The sequence below is a fragment of the Mya arenaria genome, chromosome 4 (genome assembly GCF_026914265.1).
Source record: "Mya arenaria isolate MELC-2E11 chromosome 4, ASM2691426v1".
In the NCBI taxonomy this organism is placed as follows: Eukaryota; Metazoa; Mollusca; class Bivalvia; order Myida; family Myidae; genus Mya; species Mya arenaria.
Window position 1 is genome coordinate 24,188,595 of NC_069125.1, and position 27,332 is coordinate 24,215,926.

Genomic DNA, 27,332 nt, shown 5'->3' on the forward strand with positions numbered 1-27,332 from the left:
ATCTTTTTGACACACTTCTTCACAATAACCTCTATTGTAGGACAGTAGCCCATCCCCCTCCCCCAACTCCTCCCCAAAAAAGTAGCTGGGGGTGGGTAGTTTTTTTTTTATTATTAGGCTTGATATAAGAACGTAATTGTGATCATTGGAGAATGGTGTTAAATTAATCTTCAGTGTAAAGCTTTTAAGGTTTCTAGTACATATTAAAACACACGCTAAAAATATAATTATAAATATTATTATTTTATAATTATTATTATTAATATTTTTCCAAGTGATTATAAAAACGGTAAGGTAGGCGCACATTTCGTAGGTAGGATCGGGTAACCTGAACCAAATGTATTTTTTGTTAAGGCCTACCCAAAAATGCCAAAATACGGGCGCTTACTCAAATTCATTATGTAAATGAACACAAAATTTACTACGCCTCTGACTGGGTCACTAAAAAAATATAATAAAATTAATCGTGTTGTTTTTCTGGAATCTGATTAACTTACCAATGGGTTATTTTTATATCTGTATTTTGGGTGTTCTATGTATTTTCACAGTGGACACAGCCATTCAACATCAACTGTGATGTCTGGTTATTAGAATGGGTGATTGAACTTATTTTACTTTATAACATGGTGTTTACCAAACTGTAGGGGAACAGATTAGTTGCTTTGGTTTCCAAATCAAATTTGACAGCTCCTGGGGAGATTGTTTCAGTTTCGAGGGAAGATAAGTGGATGGAAACCCTGAAGTTTCCTCCGAGACCATAATTTACCTGTATCAGTTTTATTGTCGATGGGCAATTAAGAGTCAAGCAGTGTTTTAAGATATAAAATTGAGATTGAATGGGTAATTTGGATAAGACAAAGCTTCTGGTGCAGGTTGAAGGAGGTTTTCTTTGTTGATGAGGCTGTTTTACTGTAATTGTTCGTGACAGCCCTTAATGCTTTTATTAATGGGGAGAAAGAAACTAAAGCACCGCTCTGCCAGAAAGTCATAATGACTTTGTTAGGTGCATTTTTATCCCTTCTTTGAACATTGGCCGTTTCATGACACTGTGTCTGAAAATCCTTAAATACTTCTTGAACCAAGCTTCCACTTTGTTCCATGTTCCTGAAATTATTGGCTAATATCATCAGCCTTTTGCTGTTTCAATGCTTGGTATCGAAGCAGTCCATTGGACACTGCTGAATTCGCTTTAAAAGATTGAGTGAGAATAATAAACTTATGGAATATTATGTTTTGAAAGGAAATGGAAAGATTGAAGAATTAATTGATGTTGTTCTTAAATAGTCAGTCTGTAAGAGTTTACGGTTAAGAGTTGTCCTCTTTTGAGCCATCAAGTCATCAGGAGCCTACAGCTTCTCTTTTTCTCAAAAATACTGCCAGTACTAGTCTACTGGTTTCTAACCAGGGTTTCACAGTGATTATTAGTGTCTTCAGAATCTACAATCAGCTTAAATTAATTAGAATACAACCAACATTTTCAGCTAATGAAATAAGGAAATTATTGAGTAGTACACTTAATCATTAAACATTTCTACTTTTCATGTGATTAAAGGTCCGCCGATAAACACTCCCACTCATGTATACACACTCCCTGCGTAAGAATTTGTGTTGAAAATGTATCGGCCAATGAGATTGTTTTTTAAGTCAGTTAAATCATGAAGTAATATCTTAATGTTTAAGAAGGGCTTTTTTGCTACGCTCACTATGCCCATTCTTAATCATTGAGAATTGACTCTATGTCATCTGACTATATCTTAATATTAATTAAACTTACCCATCTGAGGTCTGCAATTGCCCTTGCGCCAGAGTGGGGACAGTTGTGTGGCATCACGGGGTATGTGGTAGAAGTCGTCCTCTGGGTCATAACCCATTTGGATGTACAGGCCCCGACCTGGGAGCACACCCTTGGGCGTCACGGGACTGCAGATGAGCCGTGGGTGCTTGAAATAAGCTGAAAATGTCAGGAAAAAAAGCTCAATTTAATTGGCAATAATTAGCATGCTTTAATTAGCCCCTGCTTAGCCACTGCCTGGACATTGGGGCTTCAGCTGTAAGATTGCCAATCAGACTTATTATAAACTTACTGCTGGAAGTTAGCCATAAATGCTTATGTCTTAACGCAACATAATGTCTAATGTTAAAACTCTTACAATTTACAAAAAAGATGCTTCAACATTAATATTCAAAAGAAAAATAAAGTTTTGGGAAACATAAAAATAAAATACTATGATCCTCTATGATTAGACAGATGAACAATAAATGTTCGCTATTTAATTTGGTTGCTAATTATGAATTGAAGTTATTAGATTTGATTTAATTTTGTAACTCAATGGAGCCAGATGGGATGTAATAAATGAGGAATTTTATTGAATCAATTAATATAATCGTTATTTATATACTGATAATTGCTACACTCCTATAACAAAAATCAGTGGTTACAGAAGTTTTATAGGGAATTAACAAAAAATCTGACAATGTGATGTTTGGCCACCTTTTTAAGATTTGAATCGTTTCCCCTAATATTGACCCCTGAAACCTGTCATTTACACCCCGGAATTGAACAAAAATCCCTCATCCCTTTGTTGTGAGGCACACTGGTGCAAATTAGGAATTAAAATCTTGAATAAAGATGTCACGAGTGACATTTTTCCTGATTAAATTTAACGAGAGAGTCTCAATGATGCTATAAAGCAGCAGATTTGGGAAAGTGCCACGTGTCGCCAACATCGCCACGGTTACTGGCCCCGTTAGGGAACAGGAAGTACCCTCGTGTTCTCATGGTCGCTGGAAGCTTTACACCACTCTGTTTCAATTAGGTGAGTGTGTTTGCAGAATTTACGGGCAATTAAAATACCTCCCGTAATTGGTTGTTTTAAAATACCTTAAAAATTGCTGTGGGGACTTAAATCCAACATTAACTTAAAATGTTTTTGCTGTTTTTTGGTGGGAGTCAGAGGAAAAAAAGCCGTTTATTGATTGAGAATTGGTGAAAATTGTCCCCATCTTTTACAGACTTTAACTGAAATTGTTTTGTAAGAATTTCTAGATGTTTAAGTCTTGAATGACATAGCTTACTGATTGTTTCCATGTATTTGTATGAAATCTCTATGGCAATTATCTGTATATTGAAGGAGGCTAGGATTTCCAGCCAGTAAATGATTTTGGAGTTCACAATAATTCCTGTAATAGACTTTGGGCATGAAATAATTGTAGGGTTCTCTCTAAGGAAGTATTATATGTGACCCGACATTGTTCTTATATATTGCTTCTATTGGAAGGACCGAGCATTTCACATTTATCAAACTAAATTTGCAATGCATGTTTAGTTATGTGGAAAATGTAGAGAGGACTTGATGTCGAAACATATAAGAAGCTACAGTAATGAATTGTTCCAATCATAAGTGTCTTAAAAAGTCTAAATACAAATATGTAACCATTAGTTTGTCTTAAGTAAAACCCTTGAAATAACTTATTTCTAGAAAACTGTATCAGGTTGGTTCACTAATTTAAGCTTTTTAAAAAATGGCCTATTTTAAAAGTATTGCTACTTCAGGCCAATTTTAAAAGTATTAAATTTGCTACTTCAGTTAAAGTGTTCGGCCCTTTGTTGCCCCCAAAATAATAACTTTATAAGAAAAGGGTATATTTCATGATTCTATTATTCATATTTTTAACAACTGATTCCAGAAATGCACATACCTGTGACGGTGTAGTAGAGGATGCCATTGCTGTCTCGAATACCCTTCAAGACTGGCGGCATGATTTCCAAGGGTGGAAGGTCGATAGTCTCATTGAAGGAATTGTAGCCACGCATGTTACTGGGAATCTGAAAAAAGGGACAGAATAGTTAGACACCCTTTTAGATAAGGGCATGATTGCAAGGGTCGGGAGATCGATATTCTTGTCGTAATAATTGTACCCTCGCATTTTATCTGAAATATGAAAGATGGAATAGAATAGCAGAACTGTGATCAAGAACACTGTTGCTGTCCAAGACTCTTCTCTTTCAAAATGGGGCAGATACACTCTGATTATGACCTGATTATGACCTTTTTTGCAAACAAATTTTTGCTGTTTAACCTCTTCTAAGTTTTTCCACCTAAGTTTTTCCACCATATTGTCTGTATGATTGAGTCAATTAAAGGTTCATGTCGTTTGGAAAAAAAATCTTCTCATGATGAATAATCGTAGCGTACTAATGCAATATGAGTACATGTACAGAGAAATCAGTCTAAGAAATCTTGTCATCTGACAGGCGATGAACAATAGCCACCTTTTTCTCCAAGAAGGCAGTCATATAGGGAAATGTCTCTCACACAATAGGTCGTACATTATTGAAGCCCCATTGCCTCTAAAGCTCTTCCAATTTGCCGATTTCAGGCCTTTGTAGAGATAAATGCTTCTTGAAGAATGTTGTGGTCAGCTAGAAAATGGAAAGTCAATCAGCCATCGCATGATAGCTGGACAAATAAATTGACCATTATGACCAGATATGGGGTGGTCAGTTATGGTAAATAGGGCTAATCATTCTAGCCCTTGGATTTGTGTATTCACCTCTTGCTTTAAATGCTTGAAATAAACTAAAGAGCTACAGTAAACATTGTATGCCTTTAGATCTTGGCATGTTTTGGCCCTATTGGTTTGTGTATGCAGCCAGGTTTTGCATAAAAGATATAAAGTCAAGTATCTTAATTGCAATCTTGCTGTTATTTCACTTTCAAATGGGAAGTTCTGACTTAGTTGTGTATCTCAAATTTAAACTGAATGACAAGCTTCAATTGGATTGAAGTTTGAACATTAAAATCATTTTGCTAGAGACAATTCCCATTCAGGGACATGACTGCCTTTTAAACTTCACTTGAAATTAATGTCTCGTATATTTTGTTATTAGGAAACATTAGATATGACTAGCAGACCTTGTTTTACCTGGTTGTCATGGCAACGAAATACAGAAAGCTACTTTATGTTATTAAATCTCTGAGTTGGAAAACAGATTGTATGGACAGAAAAGAAAAATGCTATTAAGGAAATTGAACATATACGTCTGAACCTAGAGTTTCCAAAGATGTCTCGATACAAATTCCTTGTAATTAAATTGACAACACGAAGCTTACCCTCAGATTTAAGATGAAAACCTTAGAATGTTTGTCAATCATGAGAAATTTATTTCAATATTTCTTGATGGAAAGCACTTTTAAGGGTTAAGTGTAAAATGCTACCAAAAAGGCCACGAAAGTTGAAATTAATATTTTTGTTGAGACACTGTTGTCATTATAATAAAAGTACATTATCCTATAGTTTTTGTTTTCTCCAGAAATCCATTTATTGGTTTGTTCTTGAATTTCTCACTCAAATATGCAATTTGACTACCATGCATTTTGATTTTTATGCAATTATGGCTTTGATACACTTTAACAATTACATAAAAATGAAACTCATCATCTTTGCATCTCTTTCACAAAATGAGTAAAGACAGGAAAATTTGTATTTCGGTACATCATTGCCTTTAACTCAAGATGCTATTTAATCGTTAATGTCTGAGAATATTTAAAATAAAGTAAGTAACGAAGATGAAAGTTGTAATTAATTAGTTCCCTAGAGATCTATTACGCTGTCATGTTTTTTGTACTAATATGAAGAGACTTTTTCAGCCTCTCGGACGCATGTGTGTTTGAAGGGCGACTTGGATTGCTTTTCTTTTGTCAAAGAACTAATTAAGTCTTGCAAATGGGAGTGAAACACATTAAGACCTAAAAAGGGCAAAGAAAAAAGGGGGGGAATCCACAAAGGCAGGCCTCAGATGGTCTCGAAGCAAAATTGCTGGCAAATGGGTAATAATCGCCAGCAATCCAGGAAAATAGAGTTTCGCTCTCAGGAGGAAGTATTGTAATAGCATTTATTAGTTGTTTGAGTTCTTGATTGTCACTAAATGAAGGTGTGATTCACAGCAAATGGTAACTTTAATTGTGGTGTTTAATTGCAATCGTCTTTATGTGATTTTCTAGTGTTTTCGCAGCCTTGAAGTTTGTTAGATTTGTTTTCTTTCTTCTCCTGATTTTTATAATCCTTTCTCAGACAGATTTGTTTAATTCTGGTGTTGAAGTTGTTCAAAAAAATAAGCTATGATTGTGTTTGCTTTAAACATTCTGGAAACTTTGATGATTGTGTTATGCACAGTAAATACAACAATTCCAGTTCTCCCCTGCTAAACATCTCATCAGCAGGTCAATTATTGAGGCATGTTTCAAATCAGAAGATAATATGAAGAAAGTATATATTCATGAAACAAAAGTTACCATGTGCAATCGAAAATGGTCTTAGTAAAGGCTGCATGCTGCTGAACAATAAATATATAATCCCAGAAGGAAACACATGCTGATGGTATTATTCTTAGAAGGTATTTATAAGCACAGAGTCTGTTTTAAGACTAATTATGCACCAGCATGTATGTGCATTTGGTGGTCTTTTGAGGAAAGTGTTTACAGTGCCTAAGCTTTTTAAATAACATCAAAGGATCATGCTTCTTAAAGACTGCTTCTAGAAACAACGAAGGGTTTGTCATTAAGCCATGAGGCCAATTTATATGGGGACAAGTAGAGGTAGCCATGTCAGGACAAGCAGATTAAGCCATGAGGCCATTAAGATTAAGCCATGAGGCCATTAAGATTAAGCCATGTGGCCATCATATGTGGACAAGCGGATTAAGCCATGAGGCCATTATATGTGGACAAACGCATTAAGCCATGAGGCCATTATATGTGGACAAACAGATTAAGCCATGAGGCCATTAAAATTTAGCCATGAGGCCATTAAGAATAAGCCATGAGGCCATCATATGTGGACAAGCGCATTAAGCCATGAGGCCATTATATGTGGACAAACGCATTAAGCCATGAGGCCATTATATGTGGACAAACAGATAAAGCCATGGGGCCATTATATGAGGACAAGCAGATTTAGCCTTGAGGCCAATATTTGTGGGCAAACAGATTAAGCCATGAGACCATTATATGTGAACATGTTAGTATATTTGAATATCCTCATTGTTGATCTTTCAGTTTTAAAAATATACTGTTAGTTTTTTTAACAGAAATGTCCTGACTTAAAAAGTCTATAATGCAAGAACAAATTGAAGGCTGCCTTGTCAAACCAATACACAGTTTAACAAGTATAATTGTTCTATTTATACATGTGCACTTACAGCAGATTGTATGCCGGCTAGGTTGCCATTGAGATCGTAGATCGGCATGGCTTTCATATTGTCATCTCGTCTGAACAAGAAACCATGGTACAGGTCCGCTGAAAATAAACAAATAGGAGATTGTATAGGTTGAAACCGTGGTACAGTCTGGGCCTGCTGAAATATGGCTCTGACAATCAAACTTACGAATGACGGTTATTATGTCCTTAGTTCCAGTTGTCATGTTCTTTTTTTGTGTTCTTGACTAATTTAGTCATATTAAACAATTGAAAACATGAGGAACTTAACAAATATTTTATTCAAAGTTCATGAGCTTTCAGTAAGCTCAAAAAGTTCATGAATATAGGTAATAATAACAGTTCATGAACTGAAATACTTTGTTTATGAAATTCACAAAAATTATTTTGAAGTTCATTAACAATTTGAAAGTTCATAAACATTTTTGATAACATGCAAGATTTACAAACTATTGTGATTGGAGTTTGAGCTGGAAAAATGTATCAATAATTTTGATTTTTTTAAATTAAATTATCTGTCAAAATGTACCGTCGTTGATTTATTCATTGGAAGGAAAGTGTGATGTTTCCTTGAATTAGGCTCGAAGATTTCTACGAATAATTTGTGAATAGTCTCAGTGAGCAGAGACCAGTGTTGGATTGACCATATGGCCATGTCTCGGGTGTAAAAACCGGGACAGAATTGAAAATTAACCCCTTGTTAATTTGGTTAAACACCCCTGCTATTTCCTTTAACGTGATGAATAATCTTCCTTAAGTGTGAAATCGGACATTTTAGTCCTATGTCCTAATTCATTTTAGCCTTGCTTTTCGTGAAATTGGTAGAAAAAAAAACTGCATTATAATTATCTTTCTTCTAATTTGTTGTAATTATAGGAAGGCGTCTTGGCTTACTATTTAAAAGAGTCACAGTAGTGAGCAGTGTGTTGGCAACACTAGAGTACTGTATTGGTGGGTTTCGTAGTTCTCATCATACAGAGGGTTGATATGCATACAAATTTTACATTGTCACCAATTTGTGAAGAAAGATTGACATTAAAAATAGAGTCTCCAAATACTGATATGAAGGTAAAAATTGATTCAAATACTTTGTGCGAGGAAAGCTTCAGCTTATTTAGCTTGAAGAAATTGTTTGCAAATTGGGTACGCACGTAATTCTACCAGTTGTTTTTTGTCATTAAATCATGATTGTTCAGATATTTTTTTAGCTCTATTTTATGAATGAAACAAGTTTGTTATAGTGTTTGTGCTGTCGGAAATGTCGTTGAAAAACGTTCACCTTTGCCAAAACAAAAACAGTTCAAATGAAACTTGGTACACATGTTGCCAGAAACCATATGCACAAACATACCAAGGCTGATTTAAACTTTGGCTTTAATAATTGTTGATTTGTACCCTTGTTCAACTAAAAAACAGACTAGAATTGGCGTCCATTTGTGGTACTCCTGTTTGCTTTTGATAGCACTCTCAAAATGCTCCCAGATGTTACAATTTGAGTAATAGAAACAACTAGAAATTTAACAGCTAGGATGCTGGTACATGAACACCTTAACATTTCTGAATGTAAATTCTAAATTAAGTGAAGAAGGGATGTTTTAGGACTGCCCGGATGCTGGTATGTTGTCACTGTGGCTGTTGTGGTCATAAAGGGTAATCTTCTCTCTGAATTATTTATGCAGGGAGATGGCAGATGAGATATTTTGCCATGTTCTAGTGTCACTATACAGCTGATTTTACCGATGTTGGATGTCAAATGTTGGATGCCTGAAGTAATGTTGTCCTGTAGTATGCTTGTACATATTGGCCCTACCTCACAGTTAAGCCTTTTTTTCCAGTAGTGGGGAAAATTTCACAGAGCACTTTTTCAAACATGTTGGGAACATTTATAGAATAAAATATCAATAATTAAAGCAGTAAACATCATCTGATGAATCATGAGATTCTCAAATGAACAAAAAAAAAATATTGGTGAATGTCAGAGGCTATAATTATATTCTTTTGGGTTTGGCCCTTGGGGAAGTAGCCAGGTATCAAGTAGCCAGGTATCAAGTAGCCAGGTATCAAGTAGCATGGTATCAACTAGCATGGTATCAAATAGCCAGGTATCAAGTAGCCAGGTATCAAGAAGCCAGGTATCAAGTAGCCAGGTATCAAGTAGCCAGGTATCAAGTAGCATGGTATCAAGTAGCATGGTATCAAATAGCCAGGTATCAAGTAGCCAGGTATCAAGTAGCCAGGTATCAAGTAGCCAGTTATCAAGTAGCCAGGTATCAAGTAACATGGTATCAAGTAGCCAGGCCAGGTATCAAGTAGCCAGGTATCGACTTCAGCAAAGAAGCGTAAATGAAGCGGAAAAAAAAAGAATTGAGATTTGAATGATTCGTGTACATTATAATTTTATGTTGGAAACATTTTTTTTATGCCAAAGTAATACAGACATTAAAGAAACAATCAGTCATTTCATGAAGGGAGGATATAAATTAAGGTGGTAAGTACTAGAAAACAACATAATACATTGATATATGGAAGGTTTTGGTACACTTTGGCATATAAACCCCATGAATTAAGTTACACTAGTTAGTTTGAACTGAAGTCTAAAAGCATCACATCAAATTGAAACCCCAACAGTTGCTAGATGTCACAATAAGTGCATGGTGGGCTGTAAATTATGCACGAGCCCGTCAGTCCCTGCACAGGGGCTCTGGTTGGTAGTCATCCGTCGTCGCCCGTCTAGACAGCTAGGGTTTCACTTAATGGCTCAGGCCATTGTGTGGGGCACAGCAGTTGCTGATTGCCCGGTAGATTGACTTTGGTAAAATAATTATCTTGACGCGATGACGGTGTTTGGAAGACTGTCAAGGAATCGTGTTGAAACCCCTTTATTGATCCTTTACTGTAGTAAGATGGGGTGTAATGTCAGTCCCTTTTATTGTGCTGTCATATTTTAAAATATTTTGTATTAAAAGGTTTTCATTAAGTATGACTCAGGTTTAATCTATATTCGACATCTTTTTTGTAATTTAAGGACTAGTATAAATATTGGAAAGAAAATCTGAAGTTATTTGCTGCATGCGTGTTAAATTTTAATATGCAGGAGTCATTAAACTTTAATTAATCATGATATGTGAGAAAGCCTATGGACTGGGTTAAATGCAAAACCAATCGGCATTAAAAATGCTGCTGTATGGTTACCTTTTGGCATTAATGCTTCAATATTGAAGTTCATAATGGAAATGAGTTTTAGAGTGTCACAATTTAGAAGTAATTGCTTGATTTAAGGTCATTTTTGCAGATACTAGAATGAAAAAATAAAGTAAATCAGAGATCGCAATCAGGTTTTGATGGCAGAAAAGGCTTAAGGCAGAAATACTAGTGCTGTTCAGTTAATTGAATTGACCGTTTATTATCAGGCCAATTTACAGAAAAAAGTCCAGTATTTTCAGCTGCCTTTTTTAGGTTATTTTTCATTAAGAATTATGGGAATTAGCATTTATTCTTCATGATATTGAAACAATATTTTTTTACACAAATGCCTGAAGATTCCTTGGGGCAGATTCTTAGTCTACAAAGATCCCTCGGTCAGTTGTTCTTTAAATCAAGATCGTAAGGGGATCGGATTCCCCCATATTTGGACAGTCCGATAAGTCGAATAATCACGATTTCTGGCAGCCTGGAGGGTAATCAATGTAATTTACTGATAATGTTGGTTGGCAGTGCCTCCAGCATTGACCAGCTGCCACCTCGCCGAGGTTTAGTGCAAAACTATAACAACTCTGTATATAGAATCAAGGAGTTAAAATTGTAACCATAGTTTTGCAGTGAGTTCTTGATATCTGGGTATCAGGCACTCTTCTCTGCTTTCTTAACCCTTTTTCCTATTGGAGGGATGAAAAAAGGCATAGGTTGTTAAACGAGAAAAACAAATGATACATACACTGGCCTTTGTCAAATAAACGTATGAAAATTGAAATTGATAAAACATATTATATAAGCAATAAATATCAATTGGCACTTTTTTAACTGAGGTCAGTTTGTGGCACTTAAAGTAGCATACATAGAATAAATTGAAAAAATATATACATTTATAAAGGCTGATATATTTGTATCTGGACACACATCATACACTTTTTTTATTTGATCATTAATTTTATAAAATGACAAAATTAATATTTCATTTAAAAAAAATTTCATCAACCTTATATATATAATATAATTGTGTCCCTTTGATATGCCTCTTGTCTTGGGTGTTTACATAGGACATTTTTGCTGTTAAGTGATCATTTGTATTTGTTTATTGTTATTATAATGTCTTAAATTGGAATGAAATCTGTTTAAAATGCTCAAAGAGATGGGCAATTTATTTGGAATGGCCCCAGGCCCCCATTTTGGTCCCTATTGAATGAAAATAAGGGGTATTTGTATCAGATTTCTGTAAACAATGTAGAATGACATATGTCTGCTTGCCTGTCTATACCATATGGAAGTGGTTTCAAATTTTCTTAGAAACTTCTGAGACACAAGAAATGTAACTGAGAGTTTACTGAGAAGAAAATGTCATCTTCCACAAATTTATGACCTGGTGGTGGTTAAATAAATCCACCCAGAGGTTGTTCTGGCAATGTAGTGCTAGAACTTTCTGTCTGAAATTTGATCTGCTGAGACACACAAACTTTGGAACTTCAGATTCAGTTTCATGGCAATTTTTATCCAATTTATAAAAACACATGCAAAAAAAACACCATGTAATAAAAATGCTATAACACTTGAGAAAGGTTGCTTGGAATTAGATAGATAAATCATGAACATAGTTTGCAAATCTTGAATTTTGTCTTTTTTGATTTTGAAAACATGAACTTTACCAATAGCAGCAAGTACATTGAGCCAATCCAATTTTCATCTGTTTTATGGAACTAGACTGTCAATCACTGTGTTTCCTTAGATTCAATCTAAAATGTTCTCTATAAATGTAACAGAAATTTGTAATTAAGAAAGCTGCATTTTGGGCACTGTGAGTTTTGTTTGATAACATTATTAGAGGAAAAAAAATGAATCTCACTTTGTTTTTATGGTGTTTAGATTGTGTGAACATTAATATCATTGGGCAATTTTCTGGGAACATGATTTTCATTTTATGATTCTGAAAAGTTGTTAACAGAAGATTTTGAACTGTTTTAAACAGGTCATATACCCATTTATTTGAGCATTTGAGTAAATTCAAATGTATACATAATTGGTTATTGCCTTATAAGCTTAAAAAAATATAATAACATTTTTGTTTGTCTATTTTCAGGTAAGTGATTCCATGACAACAAGTACAGTGGGGTCAAGGTCACAGTTGATTGGAACTACTTACACAGCATTATTCCAATCTATTGGACTGTGGTTGGTTTGTGCAGTGAATGGTCAAGGTCAGGGTTCATTGAAACTACCTACACAGCATTATTCCAATCTATTGGACTGTGGTTGGTTTGTGCAGTGAATGGTCAAGGTCAGGGTTCATTGAAACTACCTACACAGCATTATTCAAATCTATTGGACTGTGGTTGGTTTGTGCAGTGAATGATCAAGATCACGGTTGATTGAAACTACCTACACAGCATTATTCCAATCCATTGGACTGTGGTTGGTTTGTGCAGTGAATGGTCAAGGTCACGGTTCATTGAAACTACCTACACAGCATTATTCCAATCTATTGGACTGTGGTTGGTTTGTGCAGTGAATGGTCAAGATCACGGTTGATTGAAACTACCTACACAGCATTATTCCAATCTATTGGACTGTGGTTGGTTTGTGCAGTGAATAGTCAAGGTCACGGTTCATTGAAACTACCTACACTGCAGAGCCCATAACATACATAAGCAACAAATTATATGAAATAGCTCTTATGATCTGGTAAAAAAGGAAAAGGTGATAAAGATAGAAAAAGAGCGGGAAAGCTTAAGTACTTAAAGTATACTATTACCTTATTGTTACATATGATTTGGTTATATTGTTGGTAATATAAAACATCTAAAGCAATGCATCCCAGCCACCTATTGATTTGTGCAGCAAATAGCTAAAGTGATGGCCTTTGTTGCTCCTCACCAAGCAAGGCTTCCCAGGTTTGATTCTCGGCCTTGAAGCACAAGACTTCAGTTAGTGTTTACCACATGGGATGAAAGAGTTTCTTTATTTCCACAGCATAAGATACAGAGCATCATGCTTATAATAATGTGGGGATGTCTTTGTAGTGTTTTAAAATATAACGCTGATAACTTACTTTACATTAACAGAGAAAATCCTGATTTTATTCAACATTCGATTGTCTGATACCAGGCTCTTAAAATATAACTCAGCGCAGCCATAAATTGTCTGCATGTTTCAATACATTTGGAACTGAGAGAATAGTTAAGGTTTTTGAAGTGCAGAAAATGATCAATGGTTTTAGATATCTGCAGAGCTCATTTGGTTTAATCAACTGGAAATAGTAAGTAATTATTCATACTGGCCATTATTTTAACCAACAAGCTGATAACTAATGTGTTTTGTCACCTTATGGTTTTTCATTAAATCATGCGAAATTATTGCAGTGTCGTAGATATAGGGTTACTGATTTCTGACTCCTATGGCTTTGTACCATCAATTACGATGTTGTTTATATGTGCGCTTTTCTCTTGTTAGAATTTAGTACATATTGATTTTAATGTCATAGCATTTGGCTGAATATTTTATTCATTAATCTTTAAATATTAATGTGTATAATTGTCAAAACAGAAAAAAAAGCTATTATCTTACATCTTAAAAGGTTTTCGAAGCAAATGGCCATTAAGTTGCTGTAAATGTTTTATAATAAATAGAAAAGAGAAAGAAATATTTATTTTTTCTTAAAGGGACTGTACACCAGATTGCCACCAAAATTATTTTTTTCTGTAACAAATCTCAGGACAATTATTTAATAAAATGTTTTACTCTTTGATATCATAAATGTAAAAAAAACAACAAAATGTTAAAAAATAAAATCGAGTCGGAGTCGGGGTCTGAACCGGGGTCGCCAAAATTGCAGTCCAGTGTTGTATCCACTGTGCTACGAAGGCTTACCCTTAACAGTTGGAATATTTCAGCTACCTAACTTGGTAATATCACATGATAACATCGACTAGCCAATCACGCAAAAGGAATGAAATCTACTAGGTAGACATACCTTCAATTAGTAAGTTTCAATGCTTTGTACACATCGATACCAAGTTTATGTCAGTTTTCGACAATTTTCTTCTTTTTTTTCGCTATTTCATCATACGGAGTACAGCCCCTTTAACATGTCTATATTAAGTATTTTAAGGTAAGCCAGCCATCATTAGGATGCAAAGATGTTGTAGTGCATTTCAGATATTAATATTGAGATTATTTCTATGTTAAATTAATATTGATTAACCATTATATCATTTTTGCATGGATTATTTTTTGAAATGACACCATAATGATATTATGAAATGATAATGAAAGGGAGGTAATAAAAAAAATAATTACAATCATTATATAGCAACTGAGTTTTTTCATTTCTTAAATAGCATAATCCCTAGATAAGAAAAAGCTCTGTGAAAATTAAAAATATTCAAACTTAACATTTTGTAACTTTAAAATGAAGCTAAGTAGGATTTTTTTATTAATGATGGATGGGTGACCTTAAACCAAACTATTAGAGGACTTACGTTTAAAGTTTTAATGATGGGTGTATCTTTGCAGATCATACCATTAGTAAACACATATTGTTTGACATATGACCGTATTTGTCACAAAGTTATAAAGATATGCTGTACATTATTCAGCATTATGAAACCTTTGAGAAACATTTGTCTTCAACTTAACAAGACTTTGGTTTAAGACTGACCTTATGACAGAATTTGTCACCTGTATTAAAGACATGAGCCTTAATCTTTCCATTACCTTGTGAGGGTATAAATGTCACATGAGGTAATAATTTAGCAAGAACATAATTTTCAGGCTTGAAATATTTTAAAAACATTGTCGTAAGCTTGTTAGGAGAGTGACTTTTGACAAGTATGCTTGAATTATGACAGTTTTTGTCACCTGCTTATAGCGAAAAAGTGATCATTTTTCAGGGGCTTAAAATATTTGAGAAACATTTTCATAAGCTGACGTGAGGTAGTGATTTTAGTTGACTTATGAAAGTGTCTGTCTCGAGCTAATACTTAAAACCATTCTTAAATATTTGAAAAGCATTGTCATAAACATTATAAGGCATTGATGGGTGGGAAAAACGAGCCTCATTATTTATTTCCTTTAATTCAGTGATTAGGATTCCCCTGTCTGTAATCATTGTCATCAAGCTGAATATTTCTGTTTTATCACACGATGTTGTCTATTGATTCCAGGCAGACAGAGACTGTATTCGCTTTTACATCTACTTGAACCTCAAAAAAAGTAATGCTGATTTTTTTGCTGGCCAAGTTTTTTTCAGAAAAAGAGCAAAAAAAAACCAGATTGAAATTATTGATTTAAAATGTACACCACTGAAATAATAATGGGGCTTAATTTATTTATTTAGGCTATTGAATTATTTATAAAATAGAAGTAATCTATTATTTTTTGTATAGTATAAAAAATACAATATAGAAAGTTAACATATGACATGCATTGCTTCTTAAATTGCATTAGTTATAGTTCTATATTTTTAGCTCTACTGGCCAAAGGCCAGAAGAGCTTATGCGATGGTAATGTGTACGTAGTATGTGCATCCGTGCGGTCGTGTGTCCGTGCGTCCGTGCGGTCGTGCGTTCGTGCGTCTGTAAACAATTGCTTGCCTAGATTATGGCCCTTGATAGTATAAAAAAATGCTATTGTGTATACAATTGGTTGTGAACATGATACAGTCTTCAGTTTTGATTGTATCTCGATGAAACTTGTACTGTATCTAGATATCCATTAGAGCTTGGTTCCTTTCGAAAACCAGCGAGATCCGCCCAATGAATGCCTAGATTATGGGCCATGAAAGTTTTAAAGAAATGCTTTTTATTTTTAGCCATGTCTGCATGAGCGAATTCTATTTTTAGCCAAGTTTACATGTATATGTAAATTCAAGTCTAGAGTTAAGGGAGACAATTTGCAAGTCTAGGATTTTGAGAGACAATTTGCTTTTTGCTTCTGCAGTTGATTTTGTGAATTACTCTGCCTTGTTCTTGTTGAAAGCCCAAAGGCCATTTTTTAGCTTTAAGTTCTGTAGTTTGCATTTTAACAAAATTGGTTGTGAATGTTTAAGTTATGCACCTGGTGTCATTACTGGCCACACCCAGGGTTCACAGGTTTGGTAAACATAAATCTGAAAAGGTTTGAAAATCTTTTTGTGTGTTCGTGCATCCATCTCAGCACAATTGATTGTGAATGTTTGTTCAAATTGATCAATGTTGTCCTAGGATGCCCTTGACTTTGACCTTTTGACCAACTTTTTTTAACTTTTAAAACTACAGAAATTTTTACTATGAGTACAGTTTTGAAAGCATTTTTTTTTTGTCAGATGACTTTTACTTGGCACATATTAAAATAGTTCATGCAACTAATCTGCTAACAATACTTTCTGGGCTCAGATGTTGAACGTGCTACGTTTTCAGGTAACCCAAACACAAAACATAAACTATATGTCTGTTGCCTTTTACCCATACATACATGCTCTGGATTGATATGACCACAAAAGCCATGCCAGTAGAGCATAGGCCCTTTTTGGCCTCTTGTTATATTTTTCATGATTATAACTTTTATATAAGCCATTGAAAATACAAACTTGACTAGATCTTTACCAAAGTTACAATACCCTCAGGTTATGCTGATTGTCTTATAACATTTGTAACCTTCAGATTGCTCTCTCTGTCAAATATGCTCTCAATCAGGGCCCTTATCACATTCAGTGATGGCTCTTAGATAGTTAGATAACATTTTAGATAACATTTGCTTATATGGCTTTCAATACCTGATGGAATTACATATTTAACCATGATAATAAATTTATGTATTCTTTTAGTATTCTTTTTGGCTTTTCCAGTAACTGATAGTGACACTCCCCAAGAGTGTCTGTATCAAGGGCGGTGTGACCCTCTCCCAGTCTTTCCTAAGTCTACTACTGACAATTATAGTCAGGCATGTGAACAATTATATGGTGTTTGATGCCAGGAATTTCTCTGCATTTGCAAACAAAATGTGCAGAATAATATCATTGGCTTTCCAACCCCCTGAGGAAAAGATTCTGTCTGGAATTGCAAAACAATTTTGTACAGTTTTGTGTATTTTGGACATGATTCCTTTTAATTATACCTCTACAAATATTATAATTAGAGATTTACTGTGCATGTGTTAAGCTATTTTAATGGCTTAAAGTGACAGTCTTTTATTAAAAATCAATACATACATATGTTTAACAAATACAAATTTTGTGTGATAAACCTTTATCTATAACTTACTAAATTAGTTAATTGCATTTACCGTATTTTCTCGACTATAAGACGGGGAAATTGGGTCCCGATTTTTACCCCCAAAGTAGGGGACCCGTCTTATAAGCGAGTCGATAAAATATTAAAAAAAGATTCAAGTCAAAATCAGTAAAATTTTACATAGGGTATTCGTCTATCCAATATATCGTCTGCTGATATAAGTATGGGGCAATTAAGTAAACAACAACACGAAATCTCTTCACCGCGCGTGCTCTGACGTCACACAGTGTACCGTTATATCTGCATTTTTTCTCATGGCGCGTGTCAGTATACAATATATATATATATAATATATCTATAACTTACTAAATTAGTTAATTGCATTTACCCGGTATGGAAAAAAATATTTACTGATTACAAGATAGTAAATGTGTATTTAATAGCAGAAAGTGCAAAAATATTAAATGATTGGTAAATGCTTAAAGATTTACTGTGATCTAATATAGTCTCATAAGGTAGAACTACCGTGTTTTATGGACATTTCTTTCACACTGAGCTCTGTATCCTTCATAGGAACCACAATGTTTTTGGCATTTATGCATCCTTTTTGGAATATCAAAACAATATTATTATTAATTGTGGTTACAATCTGAATTGGGAGTATTAAAGAGAACATCTTTAACCATTGGAACCTTTACCATCAGAACCTTAATTAAATAATAGAAAAACATACAGAATAAGAAAAATCTTATGTGGGATTGATGTTGAGGTTATGTGCTTCAAGTCTCTTCTTTTAACATTAAGAATAATGTGAACTATTAGTTATCTTTATTTTATATCAAAATGTCATCATCAGAATGCAGTTTGTCAGTCTCAGCCACGCTATATAGCATGGTAATCTACTAATGAAGAATAACTCCGTAAGTGATTTGCCTCTCTCTGAGAGTCTTTGATAAATGATCAGAAAAGTGCATTCATAATTCTTTAATGATGCTTGCATAGGTTCGTATGAGAGTGCCCACCGGAATTCGTATGTTACTCATTTAGCTGTCGGGCATTTTCCATTAATTCCTGATAATTTGGTACCATATTTCACAAGAAGGCTTGAGAATCTCTCATAAAGTCACCATGGGGCATGCACCATCAGAAGCCAACGTCCAATTACCTCCAGAAATATTATTGATATAAATGATCATTTGTGTCTCTCTCCCCTCAGCCCCTAATTGATTTATGTCCCCTTATAACTCTTCTATCTGGACAACAGTAATTGGGCACTTCCTGACCGGTGGTTGGACCCCAATGGTCACCGTTGCTTATACACTGTAGGGTATCCATGCAATTAAATAGATGCTGGACTCATATTGGTTCTTTTCATCTGTCTGTAAATCATTTTTGGTTTGCTTGACATTTTCTTGCGTCTTTTGATATTGGTCATTTATGTTTTAGGCCTTTGTTTTTGTGCTCTATGTCTTTGGCGTTTAGCCTGTGCCATTAAACAGGGTTTATGTTTAAACTTTTGGCTACTGAGCTTGTTTCTGTAGTTTTTCAAATAAGTGTTATACTAATTTATTTAGCTCGAGGAAAGTTTATAAGATCGTTTTTGTGTCCATTTCCGAGGCCAAAACCAGTACTGTGTCCTTTTTTGGGAGGCCATGAGAAAGTATCCCTCATGGAGATTGAGCCAACAACCTCTTGGGTGAGAGGCGGACACCTATGCAACTGGACCACTCTCACCCTTTTAGGCCTTTTTGTTACTTTTATTTAAAATCTGGCAGAAAAAGTAATGGTAAATGATTAGAAGGTTGTCTAAATGAATCAGTTGCAAATTGTTCCCGACAGTTATTGAACACACCGATGCATCTTTTTTTTGATAAATGGTCAATAATATGCTTCCTTATATTACTTAATTTCTGAGATTATTTTTTAACATGAGTGTGTGTTTTTTATTGCACATGTGGTATTACTTAAAGTCAATTTGACTTGTCAACATTTTTTTCATTCATTATAATTATGTAATGTTTCTTGACAAAATTCCAGCTTTTACTGTCTAAATCTAAGTGTAATGGGCCCGCTTAATAATGTAATTCCTATGAAATATCATTTTGCTTTACATTTTATTTGTCACAACTTATATTTATAACGTTTAATCATAATTTATAATAGATTAGTATACTATTAGATACACTGTTTTTCCTCATTCCTGTATATTGTCTAACAACACATAAGCATGAGTTCCTTGTACAAATAAAGGTTTTATGGCAGTCTTCTGCATGCCTCCCCTTGAATGCTGATGTTGGTATAAGTGTAGTATAGGTCTCAAAGGACAATAAAAAGCACCAAATGGCATTTTATGAGCACAAAGCAGCACCTCCCATGCAAACTGAAGTGCTGGATACAAACCATTGTTCAGGCCATGGTTAAGTTTTATGTAAGTGTTTTATAACAACAAAGTTTTATCCACTCATGTTTTATTTGAAGAAAAAAAGTTGCAGTTTTGTCAGCTTTGGTTTGGTTGTCATTGGAGTTGGTGTGAGAAAAAGTTATTTAAACAATTATAGCTTTACCATTATAAACTCTCTTTTTTTAAGGTTAGCAATAAAACATGGTATACGCACATGTTGGTAGAGACAATTCACAGGTGTACAGCAAGGCCCATTACTATGGATTTAGAAACCGTTGAGTTATGCCCCCTTTTTCAACTGAAGAAAGACGAGCGTTTGCATTCACTCTATGGTGCTTTCGTTTATTCTTAGTAAAACAAGTTGTGGTTTTGCTATGTTACCCAGTAAGTGATTGTAAAAAAAGAGTAAGATTTTGAAAATTTATGCTTTTATTCATTCATTATACAATTTCGTCAAGTATCAGGTTTGTTTAAGAAGTCTTTGCTCTTTTATAATGCATATGCGTTTTATCCTTGAATTGAATGCAATTGTCAGGACCACTTTGATCCAGTGCACACAATGACAAAAGTCTCGAAGGCCATCATAAAGAAGCTGAAATCATGCTAAGACTTCCATTAATCAAGAGCTATATATGTGCTAACTGTATGGTAAATAATTCAGAGAGACCATGATGAAGATGAAAATACGTATTATCACCTTTGATTATACTCATCCATATTCCATGTAGATAACTTGTTCTTGTATCCAGAATGGCAACGGAACAGAGAAGAAACAATTCTGGTGAGAATTCTGCAAGAGGTCTTGAATAGACTCTTACATCTAGTCCTGGAGTACAGTAGCTGTAGATTGGTTTTATTTTGAAAGAGATTTTATTTTCTCTTCGTTTTCTTTATTTCTTCATGATATTTGCAGTCAAAACAATTGCTTACTTAATATTATATACAAAAAAACACCTAATGCATGCATCTTTAATTGATGAAGCATAGGAATTTAGAACAGGGACACCGCAAGCAGTCAAAGACTTGATCAACGCCTTCAAAAATGTGCCAGAATTATAATCATGGAACTTGTGTATCTAGTTTAAGCAAGAAACCCAATGTAAAGGAGCTGATTGCCTTTAACCTAAATATGGAAATGATCAAGGAAAAAAGAAAAAAAGTATCTTGCAAATTTAAATCAATCTACAAGTATTTCTTATGCTGCTGACAAGAGGTTTGGCCGGTATTGTTTTGAGCAGTTTGTCATAATATAAAAGAGGTATGAATTAAATCAGGCATAAAATTTTGGCCTGATGCAGACTAGAAAGTCTCATGTTCAATTTCTGTTAATGACAGAGAAATTTTCTGCATGGCTATTGACTCATATCTGAGATATCCTAAAAAGCATACTTTGTAAAGTCATAACCATTGCCAGAAGAAGCCTCTACCATGGATGAACCATTGTTTGTCTCTGCCATTTCTTTGTATTTGCTTTTGTGCTTGACGGGATTAGATAAAAAAAAATGTTGTTTTTTTTCCTTTCTGTCTTGCTGCTGAATAAAGGGTGATTCTTTAAGGTCTCAGGTGACCAGTTGTCAATTGTCAAGAAAATGATATGAATATTTTCTCTATTTGTGTCAAAACTCTGATTCATCAAACAAAAAAGGTTTATTATCATTATTTAGTTGCGATGGAATTTGAATTTATTTATCTATAAACATCATTATTATTTTGTTACAATTTCTCTCACAAAGTGATTCCAGATAACTTGGTTATTAAATATGGTTTATTGAATATCTCCACTTCCATATAACTGTTTATCATGATTGTCTCTGCTATTTCACAGAATTTACTGTTTTATTACAGAAATTTAATAAAGCTGCCAGAAGCTTGATACATTGTTTGATGTTCATGACAAGTAATTCAATGTGGAAAAATAGAATTATAAAAGCCTAAGGAATGCATGACTAAATCTTTAGCCTTTAGCAAAATAGAAAAATGTTCTTAAAAAGTTTCTGAAAGGAACATTTAACCATTGATCATTTAACTGAAACACCTAGTTTAGGTTTTCACCATGATACTAGTTTTACATGAGTTGATTAGATTTTCTGTTAAATTAAATTTCCCTGATCTATGACTGTAGACAGTGGTTTAATTAAGTATTTAACTACCAAGATAAGAGGGATCCTTGTTGTTTTTTTCCTTAGGAAGGTTGTGTTTTGTTATTAATGAATTCATTTATATTCATTCTGCATGTTTCATCTAGACGTGTAGATTAGTTTCACACCAATAGCATTGAGCATATAACCACTAGATTAAAATTAGGGCTTGGTGCAAGGCGGTCGTAACACCTTCTATTTCTATACTGAGTTGCAACTGGCTTGCGGTAAACCCATGAAATGCTTAAAAAACTCACTAATAGTTTTTTCTTTTGCTAATCTGTCAGGTACCAGACAGTAAAATAATATGCATGAAGCAGACAAGAGTGTTTTACTCTACCTTACTTACTATTAAAAACTATTACTGAAGTGTTCCTGCTTTAGATTTTACAATTTACTGCAATGCCCTTTTGATTGTTCCTACACAATTTACCTACTTCTATATTGCTTGTATCATCCCTTTGCTACTAAGCAATTAAACACCAACCAAGTTGCAAAAGTACTGCAATCTGCTTCTACACAGTTTACCTTCTACCAAGGTGGAAAATACCGCAATCTGCTTCTACACAGTTTACCTTCTACCAAGGTGGAAAATACTGCAATCTGCTTCTACACAGTTTACCGACTACAAGTTGGAACACATACCTACTACAAGTTGGAAAACAGCACATTCTGCTTCTACACAGTTTACCTTCTACCAAGGTGAAAAATACTGCAATTTGCTTCTACACAGTTTACCTACTGCAAGTTGGAACACATACCTACTACAAGTTGGAAAACAGCACATTCTGCTTCTGCATAGTTTACCTGTTACCAAGTTGGAAAACAGCACATTCTGCTTCTGCATAGTTGACCCGTTACCAAGTTGAAAACAGCACATTCTGCTTCTGCATAGTTACCATGTTACCAAGTTGGAAAACAGCACATTCTGCTTCTGCATAGTTTACCTGTTACCAAGTTGGAAAATACTGCAATTTGCTTCTACACAGTTTACCTACTACAAGTTTGAAAATAGCACAATCTGCTTCCATACAGTTTACCTTCTACTAAGTTGGAAATTACTGCAATATCTGCTTATTCACAGTTTACCTTCTACCAAGTTGGAAAATTGCACAATCTGCTTCTACACAATTTACCTTCTACCAAGTTGGAAAACAGCACAATCTACTTCCAGACAGTTTACCAACTACAAGTTAAAAACAGCACAATCAGCTCCTAGACAGTTTACCAACTACAAGTTAAAAACAGCACAATCAGCTCCTAGACAGTTTACCAACTACAAGTTAAAAACAGCACAATCAGCTTCCAGACAGTTTACCAACTACAAGTTAAAAACAGCACAATCTACTTCCAGACAGTTTACCAACTACAAGTTAAAAACAGCACAATCAGCTCCTAGACAGTTTACCAACTACAAGTTAAAAACAGCACAATCAGTTTCCAGACAGTTTACCAACTACAAGTTAAAAACAGCACAATCAGCTTCCAGACAGTTTACCAACTACAAGTTAAAAACAGCACAATCAGCTCCTAGACAGTTTACCAACTACAAGTTAAAAACAGCACAATCTACTTCCAGACAGTTTACCAACTACAAGTTAAAAACAGCACAATCAGCTCCTGGACAGTTTACCAACTACAAGTTAAAAACAGCACAATCAGCTCCTAGACAGTTTACCAACTACAAGTTAAAAACAGCACAATTAGCTTCCAGACAGTTTACCAACTACAAGTTAAAAACAGCACAATTAGCTTCCAGACAGTTTACCAACTACAAGTTAAAAACAGCACAATTAGCTTCCAGACAGTTTACCAACTACAAGTTAAAAACAGCACAATCAGCTCCTAGACAGTTTACCAACTACAAGTTAAAAACAGCACAATCAGCTCCTAGACAGTTTACCAACTAAAAGTTAAAAACAGCACAATCAGCTCCTAGACAGTTTACCAACTACAAGTAAAAAACAGCACAATCAGCTTCCAGACAGTTTACCAACTACAAGTTAAAAACAGCACAATTAGCTTCCAGACAGTTTACCAACTACAACTTAAAAACAGCACAATCTACTTCCAGACAGTTTACCAACTACAAGTTAAAAACAGCACAATCAGCTCCTAGACAGTTTACCAACTACAAGTTAAAAACAGCACAATCAGCTCCTAGACAGTTTACCAACTACAAGTTAAAAACAGCACAATTAGCTCCTAGACAGTTTACCAACTACAAGTTAAAAACTGCACAATCAGCTCCTAGACAGTTTACCAACTACAAGTTAAAAACAGCACAATCAGCTCCTAGACAGTTTACCAACTACAAGTTAAAAACAGCACAATCAGCTTCCAGACAGTTTACCAACTACAAGTTAAAAACAGCACAATCAGCTTCCAGACAGTTTACCAACTACAAGTTAAAAACAGCACAATCAGCTCCTAGACAGTTTACCAACTACAAGTTAAAAACAGCACAATCAGCTCCTAGACAGTTTACCAACTAAAAGTTAAAAACAGCACAATCAGCTCCTAGACAGTTTACCAACTACAAGTTAAAAACAGCACAATCAGCTCCTAGACAGTTTACAAACTACAAGTTAAAAACAGCACAATCAGCTCCTAGACAGTTTACCAACTACAAGTTAAAAACAGCACAATCAGCTCCTAGACAGTTTACCAACTACAAGTTAAAAACAGCACAATCAGCTCCTAGACAGTTTACCAACTACAAGTTAAAAACAGCACAATCAGCTCCTAGACAGTTTACCAACTACAAGTTAAAAACAGCACAATCAGCTCCTAGACAGTTTACCAACTACAAGTTAAAAACAGCACAATCAGCTCCTAGACAGTTTAGCTACTATGAACTTGGAAAATATTGCAATTTGCTTCTACATAGTTTACTTAATGCAGGCAATTGTGATTGTGCAAACAGCACCTACCCAGTAATAGATCATGCTTCAATTGCATTTATTTTTAAATGCTGGCATGCTTACACACATTAAAACCTACATCAAAGTACTGCAATATACATTATAGCTGTTGATTTTACATGTATGGCATCTAAAAGTAACCATTTTTTATGCTTTAGTTAAGGGAAAACATGCTCAGAAATGTTGAATCATTAGGTGAATTTAAACAAAATACAACTGGAAGCAAGTGGAATACCATGTATCTTTCCTGGGTTTTAATCAAGCCAAGCACCCTAGAACATCTACTCTCTCATAATTACCTTTGAAATGTAATTAGCTTGCCCATAAACTGACAGTAAACCGGGATATTTACTTCAGGATGGCCATTTGTCATGCATTCCCCGGGCTGCAGATGAAATGTAGAGGATTGCTTTACGACCACAGACATCCAGTTGGTGCCAAGTGGTGCTCAGATCTGCATGGCCAAAAAGGTTTCATGTTCAAAATCTCCTTTTGCAGACTTTGATTCCAGATTTTCCTGATTGTAGTTCCTTTTTGGTCATGATGTCACTTGGCTATTTTGAATGTAGAAGTTGATAACAACTGGGCAAAAAATTTCTTCATTAGACTGAAAGAAGTGGGCCATGTTTGTTTCTGTACGTCCAAATAAGGTAAGGTAAAAAGGATATGGTTAATGAAATAAGTGCATGGATGATGACAAAATCTCATAGATAACGCTCATGACATTCCATCAGATCGGTAAAACAATAATAGAGTCAGATTTTATCCCAGCGATAAATTTAATTACCAATTACGGCATCTAAGCTTCCAATTTTGTTGATAGGCTACAGTGATTCAGGTGGCCGCATTGATTGACTGGCAATATTATTATGCATTATATGTCCTTGATTCCTATTAATTTAATGAGTGAGATGTATTGTTTCTATTTTATGATTTTGGGTTTATTTCACGAGCGTTTCACATGATGTTGTTTTGATTGTTATTTGCTTTAATGGCCTAAGTAAAATCAGAACGTTGTAAGGCTATGTAATAGATTTCCGACAGATTTTATAGGCTTGTACAAGAATATTTAACAGTCAGAAAGGGTCTGTTTACAGTCTTTATCAGATTGCTTTCATCAATTTGATAGATAATTCACAGAGAAATGAAATACAAAAAAGTGTGGTATTTTTTCAAGAATTTATATCTTCACTTTTGTATTTATGGATTTGAAATGTTTCTGAGGCTGACTGCTAGCAGAAACATTTTGTGACCATTAAGGGAATTAAACATTGATATCAGAAACACAAGTTTTATTCTTAAGCCATGTGTTATACTAACTAGAAATAAATTGATTGATTGCAACATAATAGATATTGATTTCATGGTGTTGGTTTTCCAGGGATGTCTTGCTGACAAGAAGTGGCAAGTTGCTGTACTTGACTGCCTTTTGGGCTGACAAACGGCCCTGTTTGCTTCCAAGATTACATGCTTTGTTTCGAAATTCATTTAGAAAAAAAAGAATTTGGTGGTGTGACATCGATTCATCACTCAGTGGTAATGCTGGTATCACAGTTTTTAGGCCAATATTGAAAAATATATATGTTTGCAGTGTCTTGTCACCAACTCACTGCTTATGATCCCTCTCAAAATGTGTATGCATTTTAACAATTGAGTTTAAAGCAAAAAATATTTTCATATGCTTTGTTAATTAACAATTAGTATTGAAAAAGAGTATTCCTCACCTACAGACCCTCCGGACACAGTATGGTTTAATGCCATTGCTAACAAATATTTTTTCAGATGACTTGAAAGGAATAAATATTCATGCCATAAATTAGGGCTAGCCAACACTTAGCTTCCAAGTTTACTTGGTTTGTTTAGAAAACGACAACCTACATAATCTTATTCTGGCCTAATTCTGGTAATTCACAGGATTTCCCTCAAATAATTTTGATGATGAGACAGTTTTTAAGACTTCTAATTTCTCCCCCTATTGCCATTGTAAAAGAAAACCGTCAGATACAATGAAAATGGATGGACTAGAACATTGGGGATAATAATGACTATTAACATTGTAATGATGATTGAGAGCAAGAATTACACATTTTATTCATCATAGTTTACATAGGATTTTGAGAAATGCAGTGATATGAGTATATATAAAACTTAACTACAAGTAATTTACTTGGAATCTGAGCCTCTGACATGAACACATTAGTGAATGTTACAATTTAAATGTTTTTGAAAGGTT

The 27,332-nt window shown here is 34.5% G+C and overlaps 2 protein-coding genes across 3 annotated transcripts in view; one reads left to right on the top strand and one right to left on the bottom strand.

Annotated features, from left to right (window-relative positions):
• Window positions 1–27,332, top strand: part of LOC128230513 (cysteine--tRNA ligase, cytoplasmic-like) — a 102,991-nt gene that overhangs the window by 15,620 nt on the left and 60,039 nt on the right. The window lies entirely within an intron of this gene.
• The window catches only part of LOC128230514 (uncharacterized), a 66,885-nt gene that overhangs the window by 10,054 nt on the left and 29,499 nt on the right, over window positions 1–27,332 (bottom strand). The window contains exons 3-5 of the mRNA XM_052942839.1: window positions 7,202–7,299; window positions 3,700–3,826; window positions 1,775–1,951 (exon numbers count right to left, since the gene is read on the bottom strand). Of these exons, the coding sequence (XP_052798799.1) occupies window positions 1,775–1,951; window positions 3,700–3,826; window positions 7,202–7,299 (402 nt within the window). The remainder of the gene's footprint in view (window positions 1–1,774; window positions 1,952–3,699; window positions 3,827–7,201; window positions 7,300–27,332) is intronic.